Raw genomic sequence first — 26,856 nt, forward strand, 5'->3', positions numbered from 1 at the left:
CTGATCTGAACTCTTGAATACGCCAGGAACAAGTGAACTCTGGTGCAAAATGAAGGTCTCATTTAACTTGTAAATAGGGTGCAGCGGCAGTGTTTCCACATGGACTACTCAAGGCACCAACAACCCGAAGTGAACCAAAGGAAGTTAGTAGTGTTGAAACACTTTGCATGTCAAGTGCAAAAAAAGCCTTTCGCATGAATCCAAAGAAGCGCAGAAAAGATCCCCAGCTACTCTAGAGTAGTGAGAAAGTAAAGGTGCTCATGATGTGTGATAGTCAGAGGACATGAAGTCATAGTTTTCTTTCATCAGCTTTTTCTCCTCGTTGTCAGAACTTGTTTTCTCCATTGTTACTCCCAAACCAGTAGCTTTTGAAATTGTGTGACTTTTCCAATTAATCTTTAGTTTTATTCCATCATCATCATCATCATCATCATCATCATCATCATCATCCAAACATCGTCTTAACCCTGATCAGGGAAACAGGGTTGATGCAGCCAATCCAGCTTCTGTCAGACGGGGTGGGAAACCCCTTGGAGAGTTCACCAGTCCATCACAGGGCCACACAAAGACACACCACCAAACTCACAATCACAACTACAGGACAATTCAGTCACCATTAAACTCAGAGTACACTACTCACAATGAGTTAGGGATACTGTTAGTTACATGACTACTTTTCTCATTTGGTCTGAATTTTAATTTTAATTGATCACCCCAAATAACAAAAAATTAACATGTCAATACCGAGTATTTCCAACCATTTGCCATAATTGACAGCAATATCTCACTAGCCCCACATGCAGTTCCGCCAGATTACTTGGGGGTGGGGTACGATCATCCAGTTACTGCTGGTCCCAGACATGCTCAAGCAAATCAAACCATATGAAGCTGTGAAATCTTTCAACATTCTGCACACATTTTCTCAACCGAGTCTGCAGAAATACCGTGTGAAGGCCAAGAAACAACAGTATCATTTCAATCATGTCTTTTCTTTTTTTTTTTTTTATAAGTGGGGCCGATGGACTTCACCCTAGTCTGTTTGTCTGTCTGATAGTGTGTTAGAAATCCCATAGCAGGTAAACCTGTCTTCAGGCAAATTTTTTTGGTATCTTGTTGGAGTATCAATGAGCTTGCACAGCTGCCCAATAAAAGCAACTCTGGCCAAAACCAAGAGCCCTTGTGTGAATGTGCCCTTGGATTTCAAATGTATTTCACGTGGGCACACATTTACACACAGCTCATGTGCTCACCACACACCCTTGTGAGGAAAATTAGAGTTGGATATTGGAGGCAGCAACCTTGGCTGGCAGGGCAAAGTGTCATACTTCTAAAGCTACTCAGGTATGATTCAAGGAACACAGCATTGACCCCTATGTGTCAGCCTCACCCCAGTTTAATAGGAAAGTCTTTTCCTTCTCCTTGGCTCCACATTTGGCCTCACATTTGCTTTGGTTAAAATAAAAAGATCAATAAATTATCCGACAAAAGAATTTCATGTGGTCCCACATGTACCTACAAAGGTTGCATACTCTACATAAAGACGACGAAATTTCATTATATATAATATAAAAGGTAACTGATTCTGACAAAATCGGCGTATACAATTATTCAGCATGTTACAGGTGGAGAAGAAAAAAACAACACAAAAACAAAAGCAGCTGCTGTTGGAGAAGATAATGCTAGAAATGATGGTTTTGGCTAAACTGTCATGTCCCTCTGGCTGCCTGCTCAACACAGCTCCATTCTAATGTCATGCTGCTTGGCATTCAACACAACGCTTGCTGTCTTTCTCCTGGCACCATCCCTCCCTGCCTCTCCTCACTTCTCTGTTTTTTTGTTTTTTTTTTCAGAAGCATCTCTCACACATTCTCCCCTGGTGAGGTGGGATTGCGCCACTGATCCAGCATCTGCTGTCATGCAAATGTGCACACACAAATACATGCGTGTGGACGTTTGAAACCCCTACTAGAGTGGCGCTGGATCAAAGTTTTCACAATGATGGCTTTTGGCTATTGGAACAAGAAAGGAGCAAGTCAGTTTATCACAAATTTTGATTTCAAATAAATTTAAAGATGTTACATGTTTTTTAGATTTACTCTTTTCAATGTCTATCTTTGTTTTTATCACTTTCTCATGTTTTGTAATTCTCTTTCATCTAATTTTTCCTACTTACTCAGTTTAACTTATTTTTCTTTCTTTGCTTTTGTAGTACTTACAACAAATTGTTCTAAGAAAGTTGCTCACTCCTGAAAGCCATTAAGGTTTTTCTGCAGTTTTAAAATGACTACCTCCACAGGTCTCACCGCTGTTTTTCCCACCATTTATTTGTCAAGCCAGCCCCGCTTTGAGTGTTTTTCTCGTGCCTTTTTTTGGTCCTTTACTGAACGTTGTAACTGCAGCCAACCCCAATGACATGTACCGGTAGTCTTTATTTAAGCAAATCTTTAAAATATCTAAAGACTAAAATCAATACCTTGAGTCTATGAGAAGTTTAAAAAGACCTCTTCTTGAGCATCACTTGAGCACAGTCCTATAAATTACTTCCATGGAGTGATGGAACTATTTTCTTTCTCACTCAAAAAGAAAAATTGAGTTTCTCTGTGGGGGATCCATTTTTCTCCTTACACAGTCTCACTCACACATACACATCAATCAATTAGACTTCCACTCCTTCAGAATTCAAACTTCTCCTCAGCTTCTTTATTCTGTTTAACATAGACAGACTCAGAAATATTCTATATCTGACCAAAAATAGATGATTTCATTGTTCCAAGACAGCTCGACCAGGATTTGAATCACTGTTCTATGCCCTTTGAGAAGCCAGAATCCCACAAATAGCACCGACCCATGAAACTCAGCCTCCCTTACAACTATAATGCACTCTAGGGAGATATTTTATCCCATGCTTCTAAAATTGGCAAGTTCATTTGTGTAGAACACTGCATATACAACGGGTATTATGTTTAAGGGGGCTAAAATGATAAAAAGCTGAAATGAGAAAATCAAGGATGAAAAAAGAATTGTCATTAAATTGGTTAGTGTGAACTTGATTTGGGAAATTAACTTAGCCACAGCAATTAAATGCAATAAAACAGAAGGTATCTATTGAAACTCACATCCCACTATGTTATTACAGAACTGATCAAGCTACTTTGGAGGAAAATCCAATAAAAGCTTTCATTTTTGAAAAAAAGAACCCAATTTGAAAATAAAATTTGGTCTTTTTTTTATCTTGTTTGTATCTTCTTAGCCTCTGAACACAAACATGACACACAGTCATTGGCCACATGACGAGCAGCTGTGGAAAGGACTCATCATTACCAATGGGGAAGGACACACCAGTCACATGCCATTACATTTGTGAAGTGACCCGGAAGCAGCACCAAAAATAAATAAATTTCAATGTATATAAAGAGGATTGAGTAGGCTGGAAGTCTTTGTTGCAGCAGTGGAAAAGAGTTAGCAGACAGAATCAATTTTCAAAACCAAGCACCACATGAAGCCGCAGACAGAAGAAGGTGCCGTAATTTTTTTCAAAGCATTCTCAGTGGAGAAACAGAGGCAAACCTCTAGTGTATGCAAAGTGCCACAGCTGTGCTCACTGTGTCAGTGTCTGAAATCGGTGCCAGGCCAGTGACATATTCCAGGCTCCATCTTTGCTTGATTAAAAATCAAGCATAGGCCACAGTTCTGTAGCTTTATGTAGCCTTCTGAACCCTAAACGCTTAGCATGAAAGAAAACTTCCAGCTTTGATGTTACAAATCAAGGTCATACTAATATTTGAAAAACTTCTGCCTGACTGTGCCTCACTTCAGAAGGATCACAACTTGGCCTGCTAACAAATCTTAAAGACAACGAAAACTGCATTGCTAATTTAATTCAAAAACATTTTCAGTGTTTGCATTATCCCACATTGATAAGCTCTTGAGCAGAATATGAGCAAGTATCAAGAATGTGGTCTGCTGACTGTATTGATGCCAGTCTCTAGAATCGTTTACTTAAGTAAGGCTCAAGTCATTTATGGCATATCTTCACTTTGTTTTTAATTATGGTAAAGGATAATATATAGGTGTTAGTGTATCAGTTCGCATAGAGAGAAAAAACAAAATGGACCAAAAATCCTCTTTAGAATCTCTTCACATTACTGGATAATTGAGTCAACATGCAGGTGGTAATTTTCCGCATCTGAAAATTGAGGTACTCATCACTTAGATTTTACAGAAGCTTACCCTGGTATGTTTTCCTGTGCAAATTCGTTATCCTGAAGTGAGCATGATAAAAAAAAATAAAAAGAAATCTATCTGATCTTAAATTATAATAGCCTGAGTTTTTACAAACCACACTCCTGTGATGTGGGTGGAATTCCATGATTAGAAAAATGTGTTAAAAATACATCACTTTACTTTGCTTCATCCTGAGTTTGATGAAATGAAACAGTATTGAGATAGTAATTAAGCTAAAGGAGCTCTAAGAAAAACAGTGACAGCATCAAAACATCTTCACTATTTGATTCAGACTTGGGGAGACTTTGGAACCCAGAATAAAAGAAATTGTTGAATTTTTAGGTGCAGGGTTTTATCAAAGAAATTTTGCAAACACTTTGAATAAAGTTGGTAAATTTGTGATTTTTCTATCAGTGTAAAATCAACAAATAATACAATCAAACATACTGAAAATGACTATTCTAAAATACCATATGGAAACTATGGGTTTTTAATAATGGGAATTCTCCAAAACTGCTCTGATCCAAGCAACATTTAGGCAAAACCTTGTCATCTAGGCCAGAGTGAACCACAAAACATTGCTATGAAAGAACAAGGCTTCAGCAAAGCCAAAGATCCAGGAAAACAAGTATCAATCCCCTTAAGACTCACTTCATTTGCATGTTTGATCCCACATGTTTTAACTTGGCTTATAATTCCAGCAAAACCCAATCAAAATGCAAATAGGGCAATGGGAGATGAGCAAATTGACCAGGTAAACTGCAGAGGAGCTGACACTGCGCACAAAATTGTTGGCTGCGGGTTTTGTGGTCTCCCCGACTCTTAGTGTTGCTCTGTCTCCACAGCACAGCCAACTACATTAGAGACCCACCCAATGGATAAAACAGAATAGTATCTACAGCAAAGATTGATAGCACTCTGTGATTTCCTTCAGCTCAATACTGTTAGATCTCCCTTCAGGGATCATTTCAGTACAAGCCACAGCACCTGCTCTCTGCATCTCTCCTCACCCCCTCTTGGTTAGCGTCCCAACAAGCAGCTCAACTTTGCCCCTCCAATATATTTCAGTCCATTACCTTCCCCTCATCCCTTACATTTTCTCCACTTATCTTTGCCTTTCTTATCCCATTACACACCCCTCTTCCTTTTATCATGCTGCCCATCTCCTCTCCCACTCTGTATTCTATCAGAGTATCCAGTCTACTGCCCACCCGTCCCCCAGCCCAACAACTCTCTTTCAGTCCCTCCTGTCTGTACTCACCCAAACCTGCAACATTTTTTTTTTCTCAAACTCAGCCATCCCTACTCTTTTCTGTCCCTCTCTCTTCAGAGAGCTTACCAGTTCTTTTTTTTTTTTTTTTTTTTTTTTTTTTTGGGGGGGGGGGGGGGGGGGTCATCTCCTCTGAGGAGTTTCAAGAAAGAGAACTGCCTTCACCTCTGTCATTCTCTCCTTGTGTCTTTAGAGGATATCAACATCTGAGAAAACACCAGCGCCATTATCTTCCCATCTGCCACCTCTTCTGTCTCCCTGTCAGTTCAGTTAACTCCCTTAAGAAGAAATTTCAAAAAAATAATATTTAGATAAAGAGAACAATCTGCATTATAACTTGAGAAAAAAGATAAGATAAAACAGTACCTGGAGGTTAGGATGCACCACCTTTGGATAGATCCTTTTTCACAAGCCAGGTGTTGGACTGGAACAAATTAAAATAATCCTTTTTCTGATCAAACACATGTTTTCAAACCAAATAAGCAATTATATCCACCACCACCACCCCTTTTGCGTCAGGCTGGGAGTGCTGCGGCGCTCTGTGAGGCACCCCGGCGACTCAGTTCAGTTCCCGTTGAGTTTGCACCAAAAGCCTCGACCACTGGTGGCAGCCTTCAACCTGCAGAAATCCACTGATTTTACACCGTTAAACCGGAACAGCGCGCCGATGCGCACGCATCTGGTCACCATTGGAGAGCTCCCATTCTAACACTTATCGATCAGATCCAAGAAAATGCCAAGCCTCCGCTGAAATCCAATGATCTGAAGAGATTCTGTGCAGGTTCAGTTGTGGATGAGTTAGGAATCAGGTTTTCTCAGCCTCCCCCCTTTTTTTTCAGATGCTCCGTCGCGCAGCTGTCACTGCTCCACGTTTCGATCTGCGTAGAAATATCAATCCTTTCAGATCAGATGATCGGCCGGTATTTGTGCGCCTCAAGGTCGTCCACAGGTAAATAATACCATTACGAATGAGAATAATAACCAAAATAACACGTAGAGCAGAAGAATCTGCTGTAGAAAAAAAAAAAAGTAGTGAATGACAGCTTGGTCAGCTTGTTTTTCAGAAAGTGACTTTGCCCTGACCTCCTCCCTCTCCCTGCATTGTTCTCTCCAAGTGAAGACGCTGAGCAGCAGTGCGGGCTGCCCGCTGGAAGCTCGTCTTGCAGATGCGGCACAGATCGGGAGAGGAGGCGCGCGCCTGATCCTCTCTCCCCCTCCCCAGTTCCCGTCCCCGTCCGCTTCCACTCTGCGTGGTAGTTTTGCCTCAGGTGACGGTCGCAGCAGCCGCCCAGTCCGCGGACGAACCTGTGCTCCAGGATCAGGACGCGCGCAGCGCACAGAGGGATGCTGGGAGGCTATGGGCGTTTGCCTAGTAGATGGTTGGTGGCCGCCTATGAGGGATTTCAGCGCGCGGGGCGGGGACCTCCACAGAGCCACATGGATACTTTAGAGTTAGAGGTAATTTGAACAATTATATTAATGAGTCCAATTAATTTAACTTGCATTTAAGATTGATCAGTTGTTAATAACTTGATGACAAAAAAGGCATTTAAAAGTGGGTTAAAAATACTAAAAATAAATGTGGCCCACTCCTATGCATGCAGAGTCGGATAAGGCATAAAGCAAGGGGGGGCAATGCCCCCATGAAGGCTGTGACCCACATCCCACCCCCACTCACGGCCACAAAAGTTTACAAAAACTACAGTAATAAGCGCCCCCCGCCCTGCCATCAAAAAGACCCAAAACAACAGCCCCCTCCCCAAAATAACACAAAAAATATTTAAGGATGGACTGCAAGACAGATGGAGGGGGACAGACAGAAAAAGGAAAATGAAGATAAATGCTGCCTTTACAGGGCACAAACCAGTGTCCTGCATGTGCCTGTACCAAGCCCGGTTAATACAGAGGGTAGTGTCAGGAAGAACTATCAACATAAATAAAATATCAAAGGAAAATATAGACATGTTTATAGATTAACTGAAATAATGATATCAGGTTTTTCTTCAGGAGGACACTCTAAACTCTCACCACATCTAGATTTCCCATCCCTGATGTTCTACCTGCACCTCATAGCAGGGCTGGCCTAATTGGGGCCTGCTTCCCCAAACCCTTATTTGCAGAGCCTTGATGTGGATTACAGGTTGCATAACTGAGAGCAAGTTTTACTTTGAAAGGAATTGACTAACCACCAATTGGGCCTTGCTCAAGCGAAAACCGGCATGATACTATGAACATTGAATGCCTTTTTCTTTGTATCCGTATAAAACACCCATGTCCCAGAAATGCATAATTAAAAAGCACTTTTCAATATGGTATCTAAAAAATTAAGTATTCATTTATCCTCACCGCAAAGAAAATAAGAAAACCTCAAAGCCTTTTAAGCCCCAAGTGTTAAATGAAATATATGATCAAGGTTCAGATCCACAGTTGCGGAAAATTACAAGTTACAAATATTAACTGGAATATCATCTCACTTCTCTGCCATCCTACATTGCTACTGTATACAAAACTGTCTGCGAAACACAGAAAAACATCGAAGGACCGGATATTTATAAAACAGTGCTCAGATGTTAAACAAAAAAAAAAAAAAGAGTATTTAATATGTATTCAGTAAGAGCACTATTGGTTTGGTTTGATCAGCCTAAAATAAGAATTGAAAATTGACTGATTTGCTGCATCCCTGACCCATCCTCATGGAGTCTCACTGGATTTGTGTGTGCAAAATACTTGATTTGTGTCTGCCTGCTTGTGTGTTACTTTGGATTTGTGTGTAATTTCTGATTTGTAACTCATACAAATGATTTTGTGCGTAACTGTGTACTTGCAGTTTTGTATTGTATGTGTAATGTATAAGTAGAAAACACAATTTATGCACACACAGCTTGAAATAACAGAAGCTTAAAACAAACTCCAGATTAAAAACGAATCCTATGCATACCAATCTTTAAATAGTATGCACCCATTGCCTGATACACACACAAAACCACATTTACGCACAGTTACAGGGCATGAGGGGTTGAGACTCCTTTCACGCCTTCAGATTTATGCGTAGATGATGCATTTAAATGCTGCTAGAATGCCGGGTCATCAGAGATTTGATTTAACCAAGTATTTTGCACACACAAATCCAGTGAGACTACTTTTTCTCCATACATGCTTGTTTCTTTATACTAACCCCATTACTAAAGAAAGTTAACAGATACTGGCTTCACTTACCTTCACCTGACATGAAAAATTAGAAATGAAGTAAAAACATTTCATTTTTTCCCCCAAATTAAGACATGGATCCAACAAAAAAACTTTGGCTCCATAATATCTTTCAGGAACATATATTCTCATATACAAAAGACTAAGTTGACCTATAAAATGTTTCATATTGCACTTGTTGTCAAAGTGAAGATTAAATATTAAATATTTTATGAAATTTAGGTCATTTTGCAGTTTCACCTTTTTCTACTCATGATTAATGTCATTTTTAAGGCTTTATCATTTTTTTTTCTCTGCACAACATTTGTGATTTTTAACTTTAAAAATGTTTCAGATGAGTAAAGTAGAGTAAAATGAGGATTGCCAATTTTTGACACATTTATGTCATCTATGAAGCTTTCCATAGATGGTGGAGAAGAGCAGGAATCAATTTGTGTTATCAGTAAGGCCAAATCACTCCTCCAATTATCATAAACTGTGCTTTTTAGGAGTCCCTGGAACTAGATCAGACATGGAGTGTGTGCATGTCTCTTTCTGACACAATAACCAGTGTCTGCAGCACTTAGGTGAAGTAATGAAAGCTGCCATTAAAAATTGATGAAATAGCCAACACAGCAAGAAGATGATTGTGTTCCCTTTCCAGCTCCTGCAGGATTTCATGGATTATGGAGTGTGAGTGATCTATAATTATCTGATTAGCAAGAGACTGGATGCAATTTATGGTGCAGAGCCAAATAATTTAAGCTTGCGACAGATTTTTGGAGAGGTCGGGTTAAAGGTCGATTTAAAAAAGATAAAATACAAGTGTGTATATTTACAATTTACGGCTGTAACTGACTGACATGGTGGTGTTTTTTTAGGGTTTTGAGAGCACAGACTTTAAATTGTCTTTGATCATTCAAAGAGTAAATAAATATTAAGTTTTATTTTGTCAAGATAACTTTACAAATAAACCTTTTTGACACTAATATGCAAAAGATGAATCGTCCCTGTTGCAAGTGAGTCAGGTTAAACCTGAAAAACATTAAAATGGACCAGATTAAAAAAAATATGTAGACCTATAAAGAGCTGGATAAGAGATTAAATCATGTCATGTCTATTTTTAGCAGCAACATAGCTAGAAACAAATTAAGATTCCCCTCATCACTTCTGCCGGGCGAGTCTGTAAGTGCCCAACATAACCGAAAAAAATGAATGAAATTCAGAACAGTGCAAACGGAAGTAAATAAGCAAGATCAAGATATACATTCAGCAAAACGGTCTTCTGCTGTTTGATGTTTTGGCCACTCATTTATAAATGAATATCCTAACAGAAAGATTTCAATTTTTAGTAATAAATTCTTCAAGAATCTCTAAATGAGTTTTAGGATAAAATATCTTAAACACAATAGAAGGTAAATTTAAGTGAAAGAGTTTGCTCAACAGTTCATGAGATGAATACAAACTAGTTTATCGTACCTTTTTGACAGTTTAATGATATTAGTCAGTTTACACTGTATTTGTTTGTTCCTTCTGTTGTAAAAGCGTTGTTGTGAGCTGCTTAAACCACAGCATAATTTTCTAACGCTAACGCCCGTAAAACTGACCAGGGAAGACGAGGAGCACAAAGAGGAGGGGCAGAAAAAAGGTTTTCAGAGAACATTTAAGAGAGGGAGAGAAGAAGAGAGGAAGATAAAGAGTGGTCGTAGGCCCTGCAGCTGACTGAGCACCATGGACAAAGTCGCAGTGGGATTCATATGCACAAGCTTTATCCTCAGAGAGAAAAGCCAAAAGCTCCTCTCAACATGCTCTGATCTCATGCTCTAACTCTCTTGCACTTGTGCACACACACTTACCTCACATTTGTGTTGTTGTTTTTTTAGGGCCCGAGCACGGAGTGCAAGGACCCTATTGTATCTGTAAGAGTTATTATTATTAGGGCCCGAGCACGGAGTGCAAGGACCCTATTGTATCTGTAAGAGTTATTAGGGCCCGAGCACGGAGTGCAAGGACCCTATTGTAATTCGAATGTTTATTAGGGCCCGAGCACGGAGTGCAAGGACCCTATTGTATCTGTTAGGTTTATTATTATTATTAGGGCCCGAGCACGGAGTGCAAGGACCCTATTGTATCTGTTAGGTTTATTATTAGGGCCCGAGCACGGAGTGCAAGGACCCTATTGTATCTGTTAGGTTTATTAGGGCCCGAGCACGTAGTGCAAGGACCCTATTGTATTTACTCGGATTATTAGGGCCCGAGCACGGAGTGCAAGGACCCTATTGTAATTCGAATGTTTATTATTATTATTATTATTATTCTACCGGAAGAGTCGCCTTTTTGAGGCCTTTAACATACCCCAAAACTCACCAAATTTGGCACACACATCAGGAGTCGCGAAAAATTTCGTATTTTATAGGAGATTGGCATGGGCGCACAAAAACGGCTCGATAGCGCCACCTACAGTGACTTTTGTCCCGACGCCCCGCATACGCTTTAACGTACAAGCTTGATTTTTACAGGGCATGTTCTTCAGATGGAGACTTACAAAAAAGTCTGAAAGGACCCACCTGTCACTCGCACAGGAAGTCTGATATATTGAGGTCAATATGTCATTTTTGCTTCATTTTGGACATTTGCAGGCCTCGCTCTAGAACGAACTCCTCCTAGAGATTTTGGAGTAATGACTTCAAACTTTGGTTGTGTAAACTAGACACATGTCCGATGTTAAATTGCGAAGCTTTTAAGTTTTTATGGATGTTTGTGACCATGGCGGCGCGTCAAAATTGCAGGTCGTTTCGAAAACACGCCATGAAAAGAAAAATGGCCATTACTCAGCCATGCAAAATCCAATCTGATCCAAAATTGATATGCATGATTGTAGTCTGACTCTGAACACATCTGCAGTGAAAAAATCTGGAAAAAGTGTAGCGCCACCTGCTGGCAAGAGGAAATGACATGTTTTACTTGGAGCATCACTACTCCGAGTAGGATGAGCCGACACACCTGAAAATGACGTCCACCTGTTGAAAAGCCATTGAAGTTTACTCTGACAAAAAACCATAACTTTCAATGCGGGGGTGTGGTCGTGACAGAGCGGCAAAGTTGGGCATCTCGCTATGCACACAAAAGTTGCTCTCACGTGCACATTCCTTGTCCAATCTCACTGAAATTCAATGGATATGATGAAGCTTCTATTCTGAACCCATGGATATGACAATCTTGGACGAGCTCTATAGCGCCACCTAGTTATTGCATGGGGCACATTCTGCCCTGTATTTTCTCTTTGCTTTGTCCGATGTGCATGAAATTAAAACTGGAGATACTCAGAAGGGTCTTCTCTCATCATGTAAAGTTTCATGGGTGTACACCTGACGGTGCCTGCGTAACAGGAAGTGGTCGATTATGTGCACCCAAATAATAGAAATTTATTATAAATCAGCCGTTTGTCTCAGGAAGCTGAGATTTCAGAATTAAATGCCTTTAATAACCTCCAGCTTTGATATGTAACACTATAGGGTCTACGAGAAACTTCATCACTTGATTTTTTTAATGAAATTTTGGACTGAACAAAGATTTTTAGCATAAATTATGTTTAGGTTATCAGCACCAAGAATTCAACTTTCATAGGCATTTATGTGCTACTGCTTCCTAAAAAAATTCAGAATTATTGAAGTTACAGGTGAACTTTTATTCAACATTTCATCCAAAAAGGTCCGAAAACGTCTTTTTAGGCAAAACTGCAAACACCTATTTTTTTGCATAACTTATCTTTCAAATATCAGCACAAAAAAATTAAAAACGGTAGGGATCTGTGTTTGCTGCCTTCCATATTTTTTTCAGACTTAAAAGTGTAACAGATGATTTATAAAAAATCCTTTTTCATCCAAAAACCTGTGTTAAATCTGTCTAGACTCCAAACAAACATTTTTTTATGGTAACTTATGTTTCAACAATCGACACCAATTTTCACAGACCTATAGCTAAACATGTCCCATAGCTACCTGAATATTTTCATAGATATAAAATGAACTGGTCATTCTAACATCTGGCATTCTAACATCTAACATCTTACATGTCAAAGCCTCTCTCAGCCTGGCTCTGCTGAAGGAGTCGTGTTACAACCCCGCCCCCTCCTGCTGGGACCCCTGCTATGTAAATTAGCAAGCAGTGAACAGAGAGATGAGAAGTAAGAATGGCCATTACTCAGGCATGCATAATCCAAAGACAGCCAGTTAAACACTGAAAGACATATTTTTTCGGTATGTCTTTCATACATCTTTAGTATTAAAAACTCTCCAAGATGAATGTGCCTGACTCCACCTGCAGGTGGATCACAGACTTCCTGACGGACAGACAGCAGTATGTGAGGCTGGGGAAGCTCGTCTCAGATACTCGGACCACAAGCACCGGATCCCCCCAGGGCTGTGTCCTTTCACCCCTGTTACTCTCCCTGTACACAAACAGCTGCACAGCTGGTCACCTGTCTGTCAAACTCCTGAAGTTTGCTGACGACACCACACTCATCGGCCTCATCTCTGACGGAGATGAGTCGGCCTACAGGAGTTAAATAGCCAGGCTGGTGTCATAGTGCAGCGCTAACAACCTGGAGCTTAATGCTCTGAAGACAGTGGAGATGACAGTGGACTTCAGGAAGGCCCCAGCCCCCCTCCCCCCTGTCATCCTCTGTGACTCCCCGGTGACCTCTGTGGAGTCCTTCTGCTTCCTGGGAACCATCATCAGCCAGGACCTCAAGTGGGAGCAGAACATCAGCTCCATCACTAAGAAGGTCCAGCAGAGGATGTACTTCCTGAGGCAGCTGAAGAAGTTTCACCTCCCTGAAAAGATGCTGGTAGACTTTTACACCGCCATCATCGAATCCACCCTCACGTCCTCCATCACACTCTGGTTCGCTGCGGCCACGGCCAGAGACAAGGCCAAGCTGCAACGCGTCATCCACTCAGCAGAGAAGGTGATCGGCTGCCACCTCCCGTCTCTCCAGGAGCTGCACATCTCCAGGACCTGGAGGCGGGCAGCCAGGATTGTAGCCAACCCCTCTCATCCAGGACATAATCTCTTTCGGCCCCTCCCTTCTGGCAAGAGGCTCCGGTCCATCAGGACCAGGACCTCGCGCCACAAGAACAGCTTCTTCCCCACTGCAGCCAGCCTGCTGAACAGAACCCCAACTCCCCCAGGTGACCCCCCCTCCCCCCCCGCCCACCAAAGGACTGTCGGTGCCACTTACAGGCCCCACCATCCCAGCCCATCTGTGCTCCCACTTTAATTCACCTTACTCTACTGTATATAGTGTGTTGTTGTTGTTAACTTAATTTTTAACTTATTCTTAATTGCACTATACACCAAGTCAAATTCCTCGTTTTGTAAAGTGCGCTCTACTGAACCTGGCAATAAAACTTTTTCTGATTCCTGATTCTGATTCTGATTCTATTAATCATTGTTTTTTATTCATTCAAAATGCAATTAAATCAATATTTTATCTTTTTTCTTTTCCTTTTTCTTTTTTTTTATCTCTTATATCCTTTTTTATAATCAATGTTTGAACTTCTTTTCCTTTCTATTGTCATGGTTTCAGTTTGTTGTCTTTTTTTTCGCTTTAGTTCTTGTTCTGTCTTGTTTGGTTCTGTTTCCTGTTTTATTTTGAAAGGTTTCCTGTCTTGTCATGTTTCTTGAGTTTTACTTCCTTTGGTCCCCATCTGCCCTAATCGTGTTCACCTGTGTCTTGTCTGCCCTGTCTGTATATAAGTCTTGTCTCTGCCTTCCTCCTGTGCTGGTCCATTAACTTCTGCTCATGTTGATCACGTCTTCTTGTCTGGCGTCCATGTCCCTTGCCATGCCACAGTAAGTTTTTGTTTTTAGTTTTGTCATCCTGCTCTGCAGCGCTTTTTGTTAGTTAAATAAACCCACTTGCCCTGAACCCGTTTGCCTCCCGTCTCTGCGCCTGGGTCCTACCTGCTCTCGAGCCTCCCCCCCACACGACATCTATACATCCAATGAAATTAAACTACAAATCAACAAACACAACTGATAACAAATGTCTCTAAAAAATGATGTGTATATTTGCAGAACCTTAAAAACACCAAACAAATAACAAATGCTTCCCAATTAAAGCACAAAAAATGGAACACAAAATGTAAAACCCAAGTTAGAAATTGCAATTTGAAAAAGATACTTTTTTCCGCAGCTTTTCAAAATCAATCACCAATTCTACTCTTCTGTGGATGAAACAAAGAACTCCAGAACAATGAAGCCATTTCTCTAAGTCTCTCTCACCTTCAGTTTTAAACATGGTCTGTGAAAATCCACCATACATTGGTCACATGAACTCAGAGACCTGCTAAAAGTGCACAATTGTAAAAGCTCTTTTATATAGACAACTGTTTGTTTGCTTAGAGCTCTAAATATAAAAAAAAATGCTTTTCTATCACCTAGACACAGATGGAGAACCATATCAACTGGATTAATAACAGGGTGGCATGTTTAGACAACATGAAGCTGTCCATCACATTTTTGACCTAAACATGTAAACACATCCTTGGCTCTGCGGTTAGGAAATGGTATTTGGGAATCTCTTTATACCAGGAGCCAGCCTGGCCATTGGAACATCGCCACAGTGCCCATCCAGACTGGGACAGCAACGGGGTCCACTTCAGAGCCGTGAGCTGCTGTGTTTAACTCCAGCTGTCCCAGCAAGGTAGACAACTGCAGCAACATCCACTGACCAAGCTGACAAGCCCTGGCAGAAAAGATCCCCACAAGAAAAACACTGGCTCAGGCAGGCTGGTCAAAAAAAAATAGTTTTGCCATTGTCTTGCAGCTCGCAGATCAAGTGGTTTAGTTTTCCAGTAATGTCAGTCAAGAATGCAAGTTCAGATTCACAATGTTCATATTCACCATATTCAACAGACATCTCCTCCAATAGCACCTTAAAAATCCTGTGCTGTTTTGCTTTGCAGCTGAGGTTGTTTACGATTTTCAGAATAAGAGTCATTATATGTCCAGAGCCAATCACTTCTGCACATAAGGCCTGCTGGTGAATGACGCAGCAGTAATGCAGACATTTTGGAAAGTCTGGGTCAGCTTTACAGTGAGTGATGAAACCTGTTTGTCTATTGATCATAGCAGGAGTCCCATCTGCAGTCACTGCTACCAGCTTTTCTAATTGTACCTTTTTCTGCACAAAAACTCCTTCACCGTGTTATACATTTCAACTCCTCTTGTAGTTGTCTGTTAGGGCAGATGTGTCAGGAGTTCTTCTCTTGTGGAAACCAAAAGCTATGCTGTACTGTTGCCGTCCACAGACTCATCACACTGGACGTTAACCACCTGCACTTTGCAAGATCCCGGTCCAGCTAATTGGCCAAGTTATCAGACATAGCTGACACTCATCTAGACATTGTAGTGGAAATTGAATGAGTTCTATTGTTCTCATCCTTAGGGACAGTGATAGCAATTATCATCATTGCTTGAATTTTTTTCATGCTATATGCAAAAGTCTTTGTCCCTTAAGGCAACAGATTACAGCCCCCCCCCCCCCCCCCCCCAGGCTGCTGTCGTATTAACAATAGCTTGGAGCTCCAGAATGGACAAGAAAAAACGACGAGAATGGCTCGAGCAGGGCGTTGCTCACGGGGCGGTCGCTCGTGCCAGGCGGTCGCACGTGCTCGGGCCCGCTAAATGCTACTTGTAGCTTTAATTATTATTATTATTTTTCTTCCGACGGAACAGTCGCCTTTTTGAGGCCTTTAACATACCCCAAAACTCACCAAATTTCGCACACACATCAGGAGTCGCGAAAAATTTTATATTTTATGGGAGACTGACATGGGTGCACAAAAATGGCTCGATAGCGCCACCTACAAAATTTGTTTTGGCGAGCCCCGCCACATGCTTTGACATACAAGCTTGATTTTTTCAAGGAATGTCCATCAGATGGAAACCTACAAAAAAGTCTCTTGGGACCAAGCTGTCAGTTGCACAGGAAGTCTGCTATATTGATGTCAATATGTCATTTTTGCTGTGTTTTGGTCATTTGCAGGCCTCGTTCTAGAACGAACTCCTCCTAGAGATTTGTGAACAATGACTCCAAACTTTGGTTTTGTAAACTAGACACATGTCTGATGTTAAATTGCGAAGCTTTTAAGTTTTTATGGTTGTTTGTGACCGTGGCGGCACGTCAAAATTCGAAGGCGTTTCGAAATCACGCCATGAAAAGAAAAATGGCCATTACTCAGCCATGCATAATCCAATCTGATCCAAAATTGATGTGCATGATTGTAGTCTGACTCTGAACACATCTGCAGTGAAAAAATCTGGAAAAAGTGTAGCGCCACCTGCTGGCAAGAGGAAATGACATGTTTTACTTGGAGCATCACTACTCCGAGTAGGATGAGCCGACACACCTGAAAATGACGTCCACCTGTTGAAAAGCCATTGAAGTTTACTCTGACAAAAAACCATAACTTTCAATGTGGGGGTGTGGTCGTGACAGAGCGGCAAAGTTGGGCATCTCGCTATGCACACAAAAGTTGCTCTCACGTGCACATTCCTTGTCCAATCTCACTGAAATTCAATGGATATGATGAAGCTTCTATTCTGAACCCATGGATATGACAATCTTGGACGAGCTCTATAGCGCCACCTAGTTATTGCATTGGGCACATTCTGCCCTGTATTTTCTCTTTGCTTTGTCCGATGTGCATGAAATTAAAACTGGAGATACTCAGAAGGGTCCTCTCTCATCATGTAAAGTTTCATGGGTGTACACCTGACGGTGCCTGCGTAACAGGAAGTGGTCGATTATGTGCACCCAAATAATAGAAATTTATTATAAATCAGCCGTTTGTCTCAGGAAGCTGAGATTTCAGAATTAGATGCCTTTAATAACCTCCAGCTTTGATATGTAACACTATAGGGTCTACGAGAAACTTCATCACTTGATTTTTTTAATGAAATTTTGGACTGAACAAAGATTTTTAGCATAAATTCTGTTTAGGTTATCAGCACCAAGAATTCAACTTTCATAGGCATTTATGTGCTACTGCTTCCTAAAAAAATTCAGAATGATTGAAGTTACAGGTGACATCTTAGAGAGCATTACATCCAAAAAGGTCCGAAAACGTCTTTTTAGGCAAAACTACAAACACCTATTTTTTTTCATAACTTAATCATCATATATCAACACCATTTATTTTTTTAAATGTAGGGATCTGTGTTTGCTGCCTTCCATATTTTTTTCAGAAGTCCAGGTGAAACAGATGATTTTAAAAAAATCCTGATTCATCCCAAAACCTGTGCTTTTTCCGTCTGGACTCCAAACAAGTGTGTTTTAAAATTACTTATGCTTCAAATATCCACACCAAGTTTCACACGCATATAGCTGAACATGTCTAAATGCTTCTTGAATATTCTTTACAGATATAAAATGAACTGGTCAACTGTAGGATGTCATTTCCTCTTACATGCTTAAGTCTTTTCCTCATGCTGCAGCCTGCTCCTCAATCATCCCTGTTGCTGGAGTCAAATTTCACCCCCCCCCCCCCCCCACACACACACACACACCAGCTGCCAGTTCATATGCTAACTAACCCAGAAGTGAGGTGACAAGAGTTTAGACACAAGAGGGAGGGCAGACTGCTTTTTCATTTGTTTTGTATGTCTTTCATAGATTTTTATGAATAATCATTGCTTTTCTAGTCATGTAAAATGCAATTAACCTAATATTTTATCTTTTTTTTTTTTACAAACAAAACATATGAATGTGCTCCAAAACAAAACCCAACTCTCAGTACAGTTCTACAGATGTAACATAAGACTTAGACAGTAAATGTCTCTTTTATCCTTTTTTAATCAATGCTGCAACTTCTTTTCCTTAATATAAATCCAATGAAATTAAACTACAAAACCAAAAAACACAACGTATAGCAAATTTCTCTAAATAAATTATGTGTATATACAATATGTAGCACTTTTAAACAAAATAATAACAAATCCTTCCAATACAAGCACAGAAAAATGGAACACAAAATTTAAAACCCAAATTTGAAATGGCAATTTTAAAAAGATAATTTTTTCAGCCTGCTAAAAGTGCACAATTGTAAAAGCTCTTTTATATAGACAACTGTTTGGTTGCTTAGAGCTCTAAATATAAAAACAATGCCTTTATGGACGTGGCACGGATGGCACGGATGTTCAGCAGGGTAAACCCCAGGAAAGCGGCGGGACCTGATGGAGTTCCCGGAAAGGTTCTGCGGGCCTGCGCCGATCAACTCTCCCAGGTCTTCACAAAAATCTTCAACCTGTCGCTAGCTCAGGCTTTCATCCCTGCTTGCCTGAAGTCATCCACTATCATCCCGATACCCAAAAAGTCCTCATCCACAGCCTTCCTCACGGACTTCCGCCCAGTTGCACTCACTGCTGTCATCACAAAGTGTCTGGAGCGGCTGCTCCTGGGACACATCAAAGACTCCCTCCCTCCAATCTTCGTCCCCCACCAGTTTGCTTACAAAGCAAACAGATCAACGGATGATGCCATTTCCATCACCCTCCACACTGCGCTGAGCCACCTGGAACACAGAGACACCTACGCCAGGATGCTCTTTGTGGACTATAGCTCAGCCTTTAACACAATCATTCCTGACATTCTGGTCAACAAACTGTCTGAACTAGGACTCCACCCACTCACCTGCTCGTGGATCAAGGACTTCCTGACAAACAGACCACAGACAGTCAAACTTGACCCCCACCTCTCCTCCACCCGGACGCTGAGCACAGGCTCCACACAGGGATGTGTGCTGAGTCCTCTGCTGTACACACTGTACACAGCAGACTGCAGACCAGCCCACACCAGCAACACCGTGGTGAAGTTTGCAGACGACACTACTGTGGTGGGGCTGATCTCTGGGGACGACGAGACGGCCTACAGAGACGAAGTCCTGAAACTCTCAAGGTGGTGTCAGGCTAATAACCTCATCCTGAACACCACCAAGACCAAGGAGATCATCCTGGACTTCAGAAAAAACAGAACAGATCCACCCCCACTCTACATCGATGGAAACTGTGTGGAGAGGGTCCACAGCTTCACCCTCCTGGGCACCACCATCTCTGCTGACCTCACATGGTCTAACAACACCATGACTGTCATCAGGAAGGCCCAGCAACGCCTGCACTTCCTGAGAAAACTTAGGAGGAACGACGTCAGCCAGGAGCTGCTGGTAACGTTCTACCGCTCAACCATTGAGAGCATTCTGTCCTATGGCATCACAGTGTGGTTTTCCCACTGCACTGAAGCAGAACGGCAGAGTCTCCAGAGAGTGGTAAAGACAGCGCAGAGGATCATCGGCTGCCCCCTCCCCTCACTGAAGGACATTTACCAGTCTCGCTGCCTCAGCAGAGTGACTAGCATCACCACTAACTCCACCCATTCTGCTTTCCCTCTGTTTGAACTGCTGCCCTCTGGAAGGAGGTACAGGTCCATCAGAACCAGGACAAACAGACTAAGAAACAGCTTTTTTCCACAGGCAATTATCATACGGAATGCACATACGTCCACCAACCACACCTCACTCTAATTTTACTACAATGCGTGCAATATCCTGACTGTCTAACCGGGTCACTGTGCAATAACTTGATATTTATTAAGCTGTGCTCACAGCAACTCATGTAATTCCATTCTATTTTATTCACAAATATTTAATATTTAACAGTTTCTGTCCATATTGTTCATTTTTTGTTAAGAGTTGTAAATACAGTATTTCTTTTTCTATTCTATTTTTATTTTTATTTTATGTAACTCCTTCACTCCAAGGCTGCTGCAATTTCATTGTATCCCCATGTACAATGACAATAAACGATTCTGATTCTGATTATATCACTTAGACACAGATGGAGAACCATATCAACTGGATTGGTAACAGCAACAACCACCGACCAAGCCGGCAAGCCCTGGCAGAAAAGATCCCCACAAGAAACACTGCAGGCTGTTCCATAAAAAATATAGTTTTACCATTGCCTTGCAGATCACAGTTGAAGTGGTTTAGTTTTCCTAAAAAAATTCAGAATGATTGAAGTTACAGGTGAACTTTTAGACAACATTTGATCCAAAAAGGTCCGAAAACGTCTTTTTAGGCAAAACTGCAAACACCTATTTTTTTGCATAACTTATCTTTCAAATATCAGCACAAAAAAATTAAAAACGGTAGGGATCTGTGTTTGCTGCCTTCCATATTTTTTTCAGACTTAAAAGTGTAACAGATGATTTATAAAAAATCCTTTTTCATCCAAAAACCTGTGTTAAATCTGTCTAGACTTAGTATTAAAAACTCTCCAAGATGAATGTGCCTGACTCCACCTGCAGGTGGATCACAGACTTCCTGACGGACAGACAGCAGTATGTGAGGCTGGGGAAGCTCGTCTCAGATACTCGGACCACAAGCACCGGATCCCCCCAGGGCTGTGTCCTTTCACCCCTGTTACTCTCCCTGTACACAAACAGCTGCACAGCTGGTCACCTGTCTGTCAAACTCCTGAAGTTTGCTGACGACACCACACTCATCGGCCTCATCTCTGACGGAGATGAGTCGGCCTACAGGAGTGAAATAGCCAGGCTGGTGTCATAGTGCAGCGCTAACAACCTGGAGCTTAATGCTCTGAAGACAGTGGAGATGACAGTGGACTTCAGGAAGGCCCCAGCCCCCCTCCCCCCTGTCATCCTCTGTGACTCCCCGGTGACCTCTGTGGAGTCCTTCTGCTTCCTGGGAACCATCATCAGCCAGGACCTCAAGTGGGAGCAGAACATCAGCTCCATCACTAAGAAGGTCCAGCAGAGGATGTACTTCCTGAGGCAGCTGAAGAAGTTTCACCTCCCTGAAAAGATGCTGGTAGACTTTTACACCGCCATCATCGAATCCACCCTCACGTCCTCCATCACAGTCTGGTTCGCTGCGGCCACGGCCAGAGACAAGGCCAAGCTGCAACGCGTCATCCACTCAGCAGAGAAGGTGATCGGCTGCCACCTCCCGTCTCTCCAGGAGCTGCACATCTCCAGGACCTGGAGGCGGGCAGCCAGGATTGTAGCCAACCCCTCTCATCCAGGACATAATCTCTTTCGGCCCCTCCCTCCTGGCAAGAGGCTCCGGTCCATCAGGACCAGGACCTCGCGCCACAAGAACAGCTTCTTCCCCACTGCAGCCAGCCTGCTGAACAGAACCCCAACTCCCCCAGGTGACCCCCCCCCCCCCCGCCCACCAAAGGACTGTCGGTGCCACTTACAGGCCCCACCATCCCAGCCCATCTGTGCTCCCACTTTAATTCACCTTACTCTACTGTATATAGTGTGTTGTTGTTGTTAACTTAATTTTTAACTTATTCTTAATTGCACTATACACCAAGTCAAATTCCTCGTTTTGTAAAGTGCGCTCTACTGAACCTGGCAATAAAACTTTTTCTGATTTCTGATTCTATTAATCATTGTTTTTTATTCATTCAAAATGCAATTAAATCAATATTTTATCTTTTTTCTTTTCCTTTTTCTTTTTTTTTATCTCTTATATCCTTTTTTATAATCAATGTTTGAACTTCTTTTCCTTTCTATTGTCATGGTTTCAGTTTGTTGTCTTTTTTTTCGCTTTAGTTCTTGTTCTGTCTTGTTTGGTTCTGTTTCCTGTTTTATTTTGAAAGGTTTCCTGTCTTGTCATGTTTTTGAGTTTTACTTCCTTTGGTCCCCATCTGCCCTAATCGTGTTCACCTGTGTCTTGTCTGCCCTGTCTGTATATAAGTCTTGTCTCTGCCTTCCTCCTGTGCTGGTCCATTAACTTCTGCTCATGTTGATCACGTCTTCTTGTCTGGCGTCCATGTCCCTTGCCATGCCACAGTAAGTTTTTGTTTTTAGTTTTGTCATCCTGCTCTGCAGCGCTTTTTGTTAGTTAAATAAACCCACTTGCCCTGAACCCGTTTGCCTCCCGTCTCTGCGCCTGGGTCCTACCTGCTCTCGAGCCTCCCCCCCACACGACATCTATACATCCAATGAAATTAAACTACAAATCAACAAACACAACTGATAACAAATGTCTCTAAAAAATGATGTGTATATTTGCAGAACCTTAAAAACACCAAACAAATAACAAATGCTTCCCAAATAAAGCACAAAAAATGGAAAACAAAATGTAAAACCCAAGTTAGAAATTGCAATTTGAAAAGATACTTTTTTCAGCAGCTTTTCAAAATCAATCACCAATTCTACTCTTCTGTGGATGAAACAAAGTACTCCAGAACAATGAAGCCATTTCTCTAAGTCTCTCTCACCTTCAGTTTTAAACAAGGTCTGTGAAAATCCACCATACATTGGTCACATGAACTCAGAGACCTGCTAAAAGTGCACAATTGTAAAAGCTCTTATATAGACAACTGTTTGTTTGCTTAGAGCTGTAAATATAAAAAAAAATGCTTTTCTATCACCTAGACACAGATGGAGAACCATATCAACTGGATTAATAACAGGGTGGCATGTTTAGACAACATGAAGCTGTCCATCACATTTTTGACCTAAACATGTAAACACATCCTTGGCTCTGCGGTTAGGAAATGGTATTTGGGAATCTCTTTATACCAGGAGCCAGCCTGGCCATTGGAACATCGCCACAGTGCCCATCCAGACTGGGACAGCAACGGGGTCCACTTCAGAGCCGTGAGCTGCTGTGTTTAACTCCAGCTGTCCCAGCAAGGGAGACAACTGCAGCAACATCCACTGACCAAGCTGACAAGCCCTGGCAGAAAAGATCCCCACAAGAAAAACACTGGCTCAGGCAGGCTGGTCAAAAAAAAATAGTTTTGCCATTGTCTTGCAGCTCGCAGATCAAGTGGTTTAGTTTTCCAGTAATGTCAGTCAAGAATGCAAGTTCAGATTCACAATGTTCATATTCACCATATTCAACAGACATCTCCTCCAATAGCACCTTAAAAATCCTGTGCTGTTTTGCTTTGCAGCTGAGGTTGTTTACGATTTTCAGAATAAGAGTCATTATATGTCCAGAGCCAATCACTTCTGCACATAAGGCCTGCTGGTGAATGACGCAGCAGTAATGCAGACATTTTGGAAAGTCTGGGTCAGCTTTACAGTGAGTGATGAAACCTGTTTGTCTATTGATCATAGCAGGAGTCCCATCTGCAGTCACTGCTACCAGCTTTTCTAATTGTACCTTTTTCTGCACAAAAACTCCTTCACCGTGTTATACATTTCAACTCCTCTTGTAGTTGTCTGTTAGGGCAGATGTGTCAGGAGTTCTTCTCTTGTGGAAACCAAAAGCTATGCTGTACTGTTGCCGTCCACAGACTCATTGCACTGGACGTTAACCACCTGCACTTTGCAAGATCCCGGTCCAGCTAATTGGCCAAGTTATCAGACATAGCTGACACTCATCTAGACATTGTAGTGGAAATTGAATGAGTTCTATTGTTCTCATCCTTAGGGACAGTGATAGCAATTATCATCATTGCTTGAATTTTTTTCATGCTATATGCAAAAGTCTTTGTCCCTTAAGGCAACAGATTACAGCCCCCCCCCCCCCCCCCCAGGCTGCTGTCGTATTAACAATAGCTTGGAGCTCCAGAATGGACAAGAAAAAACGACGAGAATGGCTCGAGCAGGGCGTTGCTCACGGGGCGGTCGCTCGTGCCATGCGGTCGCACGTGCTCGGGCCCGCTAAATGCTACTTGTAGCTTTAATTATTATTATTATTATTATTATTATTATTCTTCCGACTTTTCCGTCGCCTTTTTGAGGCCTTTAACATACCCCAAAACTCACCAAATTTTGTATACACATCAGGAGTCGCGAAAAATTTCATATTTTATAGGAGAACGGCATAGGTAAACAAAAATGGCTCGATAGCGCCACCTGCAAAATTTGTTTTCGCGAGCACCTCCATATGCTTTATAGTACAAACCTGATTTTAACAGGGCATGTTCATCGGATAGAAACCTACAAAAAAGTCTCTTGGGACCAAGCTGTCAGTCGCACAGGAAGTCTGATATTTTGATGACAATATGTCATTTTTGCTGTATTTTGGTCATTTGCAGGCCTCGCTCTAGAACGAACTCCTCCTAGAGATTTGAGAGTAATGACTCCAAACTTTGGTTTTGTAAACTAGACACATGTCCGATGTTAAATTGCGAAGCTTTTAAGTTTTTACGGTTGTTTGTGACCGTGGCTGCGCGTCAAAATTGGAGGTCGTTTCGAAAACACGCCATGAAAAGAAGAATGGCCATAACTCAGCCATGCATAATCTAATCTGATCCAAAATTTATGTGCATGATTGTAGTCTGACTCTGAACAAATCTGCAGTGGAAAAATATGGAATAAGTGTAGCGCCACCTGTTGGCAACAGGAAATGACATGTCTTACTTGGAGCATCACTGCTCCAAGTAGGATGAGCAAACGCACCTCAAAATGACATCCACCTGTTAAAAATCCATTGAAGTTTACTCTGATAAAAAAACAAATCTTTCAAAGCGGGGGTGTGGTCGTGACAGAGCGGCGAAGTTGGGCGTCTCGCCATGCACACAAATGTTGCTCTCACGTGCACATTCCTTGTCCGATCTCACTGAAAATAAATGGATATGATGAAGCTTCAATTCTGAACCCATGGATATGACAAGTTTGGACGAGCTCTATAGCGCCACCTAGTTATTGCATGGGGCACATTCTGCCCTGTATTTTCTCAGTGCTTTGTCCGATGTGCATGAAATTAAAACTGGAGATACTCAGAAGGGTCCTCTCTCATCATGTAAAGTTTCATGGGTGTACACCTGACGGTGCCTGCGTAACAGGAAGTGGTCGATTATGTGCACCCAAATAATAGAAATTTATTATAAATCAGCCGTTTGTCTCAGGAAGCTGAGATTTCAGAATTAGATGCCTTTAATAACCTCCAGCTTTGATATGTAACACTATAGGGTCTACGAGAAACTTCATCACTTGATTTTTTTAATGAAATTTTGGACTGAACAAAGATTTTTAGCATAAATTCTGTTTAGGTTATCAGCACCAAGAATTCAACTTTCATAGGCATTTATGTGCTACTGCTTCCTAAAAAAATTCAGAATGATTGAAGTTACAGGTGACATCTTAGAGAGCATTACATCCAAAAAGGTCCGAAAACGTCTTTTTAGGCAAAACTGCAAACACCTATTTTTTTGCATAACTTATCTTTCAAATATCAGCACAAAAAAATTAAAAACGGTAGGGATCTGTGTTTGCTGCCTTCCATATTTTTTTCAGACTTAAAAGTGTAACAGATGATTTATAAAAAATCCTTTTCATCCAAAAACCTGTGTTAAATCTGTCTAGACTCCAAACAAACATTTTTTTTATGGTAACTTATGTTTCAACAATCGACACCAATTTTCACAGACCTAAAGCTGAACATGTCCCATAGCTCCCTGAATATTTTCATAGATATAAAATGAACTGGTCATTCTAACATCTGGCATTCTAACATCTAACATCTTACATGTCAAAGCCTCTCTCAGCCTGGCTCTGCTGAAGGAGTCGTGTTACAACCCCGCCCCCTCCTGCTGGGACCCCTGCTATGTAAATTAGCAAGCAGTGAACAGAGACATGAGGAGTAAGAATGGTCATTACTCAGGCATGCATAATCCAAAGACAGCCAGTTAAACACTGAAAGACATATTTTTTCGGTATGTCTTTCATACATCTTTAGTATTAAAAACTCTCCAAGATGAATGTGCCTGACTCCACCTGCAGGTGGATCACAGACTTCCTGACGGACAGACAGCAGTATGTGAGGCTGGGGAAGCTCGTCTCAGATACTCGGACCACAAGCACCGGATCCCCCCAGGGCTGTGTCCTTTCACCCCTGTTACTCTCCCTGTAGACAAACAGCTGCACAGCTGGTCACCTGTCTGTCAAACTCCTGAAGTTTGCTGACGACACCACACTCATCGGCCTCATGTCTGACGGAGATGAGTCGGCCTACAGGAGTGAAATAGCCAGGCTGGTGTCATAGTGCAGCGCTAACAACCTGGAGCTTAATGCTCTGAAGACAGTGGAGATGACAGTGGACTTCAGGAAGGCCCCAGCCCCCCTCCCCCCTGTCATCCTCTGTGACTCCCCGGTGACCTCTGTGGAGTCCTTCTGCTTCCTG

General features: G+C 41.8%; 2 protein-coding genes across 7 annotated transcripts in view; one reads left to right on the top strand and one right to left on the bottom strand.

The window, feature by feature from the left end:
• zgc:172282 (leucine-rich repeat and fibronectin type III domain-containing protein 1-like protein) overlaps window positions 1–6,868 on the bottom strand; it is a 154,058-nt gene extending 147,190 nt beyond the window's left edge. For 3 of the 6 annotated variants that reach the window (XM_078930022.1, XM_078930025.1, XM_078930020.1), the window contains exons 1-2: window positions 5,861–5,996; window positions 5,660–5,772 (exon numbers count right to left, since the gene is read on the bottom strand). The gene's annotated coding sequence lies outside the window, so the exon portion shown is untranslated. Of the gene's footprint in view, window positions 1–5,659; window positions 5,773–5,860 lie in introns of all 6 variants that reach the window. The other 3 variants (XM_078930024.1, XM_078930019.1, XM_078930021.1) reach the window with 2 other exon arrangements.
• LOC144981729 (uncharacterized) lies at window positions 6,164–14,108 on the top strand. Its single transcript, XM_078930026.1, has 3 exons — window positions 6,164–6,443; window positions 6,610–6,952; window positions 13,007–14,108. Exon 3 carries the CDS (start codon window positions 13,314–13,316, stop codon window positions 13,959–13,961), a length of 648 nt encoding a protein of 215 aa, XP_078786152.1. The 5' UTR covers window positions 6,164–6,443; window positions 6,610–6,952; window positions 13,007–13,313; the 3' UTR covers window positions 13,962–14,108.
• Window positions 14,109–26,856: the final 12,748 nt, after the last annotated feature.

Source organism: Oryzias latipes, chromosome 13 (genome assembly GCF_053564925.1).
Source record: "Oryzias latipes strain Hd-rR chromosome 13, Olatipes_Hd-rR_3.1".
Classification (NCBI taxonomy): domain Eukaryota; kingdom Metazoa; phylum Chordata; class Actinopteri; order Beloniformes; family Adrianichthyidae; genus Oryzias; species Oryzias latipes.